Source organism: Pseudorasbora parva, chromosome 10 (genome assembly GCF_024679245.1).
Source record: "Pseudorasbora parva isolate DD20220531a chromosome 10, ASM2467924v1, whole genome shotgun sequence".
NCBI lineage: Eukaryota > Metazoa > Chordata > Actinopteri > Cypriniformes > Gobionidae > Pseudorasbora > Pseudorasbora parva.
The window spans coordinates 24134451-24140268 of record NC_090181.1 but is presented as its reverse complement, the minus strand read 5'-3'; the positions used below and the strand labels follow the sequence as shown (position 1 = coordinate 24140268).

The 5818-nt window shown below is 39.5% G+C and overlaps 1 protein-coding gene across 2 annotated transcripts; it reads left to right on the top strand.

Moving 5' to 3' along the window:
- The first annotated feature begins 67 nt into the window (after positions 1-67).
- ikzf5 (IKAROS family zinc finger 5) lies at positions 68-5748 on the top strand. 2 transcript variants are annotated; one of them, XM_067455621.1, is made up of 4 exons: positions 68-406; positions 794-962; positions 3517-3690; positions 3805-5748. In XM_067455621.1, the coding sequence occupies exons 2-4, from the start codon at positions 830-832 to the stop codon at positions 4752-4754; spliced, it is 1257 nt and encodes a 418-aa protein (XP_067311722.1). In that variant the 5' UTR covers positions 68-406; positions 794-829; the 3' UTR covers positions 4755-5748. The 2 variants fall into 2 exon arrangements, with proteins under 2 accessions (XP_067311722.1, XP_067311723.1); XM_067455622.1 differs by lacking the exon at positions 68-406 and adding an exon at positions 422-706.
- The last annotated feature ends 70 nt before the right edge of the window (positions 5749-5818 follow it).

The following is a 5818-nucleotide window of genomic DNA, read 5'->3' as shown; positions in this document are numbered from 1 at the left end:
GAACTAAATGTTCATTTATCGGAACGAAGTCGGAATCATTTCAGCGGCGCACCACCTGGTTGAACTTTCACCCCTTCGCTTTCTTTTGTTTTGATGTCGTAGAGCATCATTTTGGCCCACCAAACATCTGTTTTTACTCTCCATTTACTAATGACACAGTCCTAATGGACACATCGATTATGTTTCAAATACACCGATCTAACTGTTGGTCAAATGTAACGTTAGAGCTCGTTTAAAATCTGTATTCAACTGAATCAGTCGTGCTAACTCGCTGACGTTAGCTTTCCAGCATTAACATGGAGCTTTATTTACTCACTTTTTTCTAAAATCTCCTCAAAGAACGGGTCGACAGTCAGTACATCCAACAACTGAGTGTGGTTTTAATTCATCTGACGCCTCTGAGAAGGTAACTGTTGTTTTAATCATAGCTTAACAGTTGGGAATGCTTAGCAACGTCAACGTTCACTCGTTATCATAGTAACACATGTTAACGTTACCTTGTCAACTGGATAACAACCAGACTAATACAACTGATTAATGTTTGATACAACTGTCACGGATTCCACTAAAACTTATGAGCTTAAGATATGACATTTGTTTTCCGCGCCCCTTGACCTGTGGTTGACGTTACATGCTAGTGTAGAATAATCGACTGGATTCACTCTTTACAGGTTGCTTGTAAAGTTGTATTTTGCTGCTATTTGAAGTGGGTATCATGTTACATATACATTTTATTACATTGACATCTCTACGGTCTTCTGGTTGTATTTTATTTACATCCTGTTTGGTCTAGTTTAAGGACGCAGAGGACGACGGCGTAGATATTTCAATGGGCGAGGAGAAGCCAGAACCACTGGATTTTGTGAAGGACTTTCAGGAGTACCTGAGTCAGCAGACCCAACATGTCAACATGATATCTGGCTCTGTCATCGGAGTGAAAGACAGCGAGGATCTCCAAGGAGGTAATGGTTAGAGCACCTTCCTGTGTGTTGTTTTAGACTGGAATGAAAATGTACAAAATGTATCGTATTAATATATCATTAGTATTAATATAGTTGTGTTTTTTTTATTTTTATGATTTGGGTTAAGGTTAGTTAGGCACATTTTTTAATGTGACAGGTTAAGGTATAGTTCACTCATGTTGCTCCAAACCTGTACAAGTTTCTTCTTTATTTTAAAGAACATTTGTAGTCGGTAACAATTCGATTTCCATTGTGTGTTTTTTTTGTTGTTGTTGTCCCTATTATGGAACTCAATGGCTACAGCATAAGCTGAGGCTAGTAAACATATGTGATTGTTTCACCTCACAGTGTCGGTGCTCGTCTAAATATGGACCACGATGCTGAAGTGTGTGTGAGACCCGATGAATATGATCTGAACATTTTTTAATTTGTATTACATATTTTAGTCATGTATTTTCGATGCTTCACTTTCTGGAAACAGGAAGTGTGATAAAGGTCTATTACTTGAGAACCTTTTACTTAAATTAAGCAATTGCTTAGTGTTGTGGTTTACTTGTAAGATTTTGGTCATGTTTCCCACCCTAAGTGATCATGTCATCAAAACTAGAAAATACACCACTGGACCAGCCTTTTTTTATAATACTAAACAAGATTCATGCATTTTGTTTGTTGTATTGCCATGTGTGACTATTGTGCATCTAACATAGTAAATGTGGCATCCTAATTATATAAAAAAAAAAACATGCACATTTTTAGAACATTTCTGGAAATGACCCCCACAAAATCAGTCGTTTTGAAAAAAAAAAAAAAATTCACCACACATTTCTATTATTTTTATAGTATTAGGGAAATCCTTGTGGGGGTTGAGCTATGAGGAAGTGCAAGTTTACTAACACTTTATTCAGTTTGAATAAATGAATTTGTAGTTTAGGGATTCTGCATTTCCTTTGTGTGTTTTTTTTCCATCCTGTCTGGTCTAAAATATAAAAAATAGAACATAATAATAATATAAAAAAAATAAACATATTACATACATACATACATATATATATATATATATATATATATATATATATATATATATATATATATATATATATATATATATATATATATATATATTACATTTAATTTTTTAGGTTTTTTAATTATATAATAGTTTACCATGCCCAACAGTTTTCACAACATGGTATTTGTGCCTCTAAAGCCCCGTTTCCACCAAAATTACCCGGAACATTTTGTACCAGGAACTTTTTTACAGGAACTTTTCTACCCCCCAGACCTGCAACTGTCTGCGTTTCCACCGCGATAAAGTTCCGTGAAGTTTAGGCAAATTAGTCCGGTGATGTAGGACTGCGCGTGACTGCTCCTCCAAGTCACTGACGGACAGTAATTTTTGTGTGTACCGATTGAAAGATTTAGTGGACTGTTTACATGAGAAGTTATCTAAACCTATCGTGTTTACATGTGATGACTTTCAATCGCAATCATTTTGTCACATGCAGTTTGTCTGCCGCATCAAAAATGTCAACGATGTTTTCTCCAGCAGCTGGAATGTGTTAACTGTAGCCATAGCAACTCTTAACGGCCACCAGGACTAATACAGTATTATATAATAAGCTATTTATTTGTTGTAAAGTGTAATAATCATCTCAGAAAAAAAAAATTCTTCTGTCAGGCGCAGTTAAAGTAAAAACTGCCTGGGGCAATATACGCTGTGTTATTATTCCAACATTATCTTCATAACTTACGAAATAAAAAGTTTACCCCTCAGGAAAAATGAGCTTTCCTCTCTTGTCAACATGAGCGCGACGCGCGCTGTCACGTCATGTAAGGACGCACACTTAAAAGTAATCGGTCAGGTCGTTTACATGGTGAAAAATATAGACTGTAAAAAAATTAATAACGAGTATGGAAGAGATTCAAGCTGTGCTGCTCTTGCTGGTTATGTATAGGTTTACTAAAGAGGTAATTAACAACGACAGAAAAGAGCACTAATATGCAGATTCAGCAGCATGCAGCATATTCAGAAAGCTTGTAAAGCTAGATTTAAAATGACAATGTATATTATTATCAGCTATTACGGACATTGCACGTGAGATGGCTGAGACGAACGCGCGCCATCAGACAGAGAGCAAGACTGATATTTACTGAACGTAGACCGAACCTCGCAAAAGACTTTTAAAATGCCGGTTGAAATAAAATGCTGCGTGTGCTCAACCAATCAGCACGTTCAGCGCCCAAGTCCCTCCCTCGAAAGTTCCTGAACTTTGAAAAAGTACTACCTCGCGAGCAGGGCCATTTGGAGGGGGAAATATTTACCCGGAACTTCATTTAGACCCTGGTTCCTGCGGTCTAAACACACCAAGTACCACCCAAAGTTCCTGGTTCCTGGGTAAAGTTCCTGTGGTGGAAACGGGGCTTAATGCTTAAAAAAAGTGTACCGTATTTGTGGAAAATGCCTGCTGAATCTAGTGTGCTGAATACAATACTCAAATATAATGTGTCCCATGTCTTAATCTTAGTTCGTTTCTCTGTTTTTTTACCCTTAAAGAACTTGGTCAGAATGGCCTGGAGCACCCAGCAGTGGACATGTCCTTAGAGGATAGTTCTGGGATGTTAGTGGATGGCTTTGAGAGAACATATGATGGCAAACTCAAGTGCCGCTATTGCAACTATGCCACAAGAGGCACTGCGCGGCTAATCGAACACATTCGCATCCACACAGGTAAGACTGAAAACTGATCTTTAACTTTAGTTACACTCTGACTACTTATATAGATGCTCTTTGGTCTTTACCAGCTTACCAAGTACATACAATGTTCTCTATCTCTTCCTCCAGGTGAAAAACCCCATAGATGCCACTTGTGTCCTTTCGCCTCGGCATACGAGCGCCACCTGGAGGCGCACATGCGCTCTCACACAGGTGAAAAGCCCTACAAATGTGAGCTCTGCTCTTTCCGCTGCAGCGATCGCAGTAACCTTTCTCATCATCGGCGTCGAAGACACAAACTGCTTCCCATGAAGGGTGCACGCTCTGCTATCTCACACCGAAAAATGCTCAGTGTCCTCCAGAAGAGAGGAAACTCTCTGGGCTATGGCCGCCGGTTGCTCATCAACCTTAGCCCGCCATCCATGGTATTGCAAAAGCCCAACTCGGAGCAGCACCACTTGGGTGACTTCGGTCATGATCTCCCTCCTCACTCCCACCTCCATCAGGAGGCCTATAACAGTCTAGGAAAGGATGCACAAGTAGGTGAAGCAATTGGAAGTGGCTCTAGGGAGGACCAGGACATGGTAATGGACAACCCGCTGAACCAGCTTTCGACTTTGGCCGGTCAGCTTGCCAGCATCCCACCTGAAGCCCAAGGTGCACCGGTATCCCCTGGAGCAGAATCTCTACCCGACGAAAAACCCACGTTCCTCGTCCAGCAGCCCGTGACGGCACCCGCTGCCGTCTCTGTCAGCGCGGCTCAAGCTTCTTCTCCAATCACCCCCGAGCCCAGACCGGCAGCGCACAGTGGCTGTAGCCCAGGGGTGGGACCCTGCAGCGAGAGAACCAGCACACCCAGCGGTACCAACAGCCAGCCAGGGACGCCCACCCCAGTACAAGACCCCCAGATGCTCCACCATTGCCCCCACTGTCACATATATTTCCCAGACAACATCCTCTACACTATCCACATGGGTTGTCATGGTTACGAGAACCCTTTTCAGTGTAACATATGCGGACACAGATGCAGAAACAGCTATGACTTTGCCTGTCACTTTGCAAGAGGCCAGCACAAATAAGAACACATATGTGTTACGGTCCTCTTCTTTGCCCTGTTTTACACAATAATAATAATACAATTATAGTATCTGTACATTCCAAAGATGAAATTGGTTGACTCTGCTTTGTAATTATTTTATTAGAACTGTTATTGGTATGATATGATGAAGTCAGTAAATCACATTTAGAGCGTACACTTTTTGGTCTTTGAAAGGTAAGAAATGTGGATGCTAATGGTGTTCTTACATCAAAAACTACCATCCCAGTTAGAGATCTTGAGAACTTTTCCAACTTTCCAATTATTTATAACAAAGATTTTGCCTCAACTCTCTTTTATAAGTGCCAGAGTTCATTAATCAGTGCCTACAGTTATTTTCTGAAAGTCGACACTTAACATTTTGTATTATTATTATTATTTACATTTGGAATCCAGTGACATGAACGACAGTAAATGTTATCGCTTTAGTTTAAATGTTGTAACATGACATTGCCATATTTAATATTTCTATCCTCTAATTTAAGATAAAATTACCACAAATTATTACTTGCTTATTAGTTGAGAGAGCTAAATTATTTAAGCTAAACTTAAATCAACAAACTTGAGTTTGAAAATGAACAGTTACAGATAAATAACCTGGCTATTTAGCAGTGAGAAATAGTGTCCTGTAGGATTGTTGTCCAAATGAATTATTTTGGAGACCTGAGGTGTCCTTGCTTAGCACCATAGCACATGGCTGTACACACTGGTTTTGTAAAGCAGTGTTGATGATTGTGTTTGATTAGTGTGGGCACACTGTTCTCTTTTTCATTCTCTCGCCTCCCATTACTATCACCGGTGCCATGCTGTAGATGTTATTTGTAATGTTTTTGGAAATGTCTGTGGTGCTACTATTTAAACATTTCATATTTCTGTCTGCATAATGTACTAAATTATCAGAAAAGTATTGAATAACATGTTTTGGTGGATTTGATGTTGAATGTCAATAAACCTGACTTATGCGACATGTACTGCAATGTTTGTTCATCCTGTCATTTATTTCTCAAAACCAAAAAGTTATGCCTTGCATTTCTGCCACATAAGTGA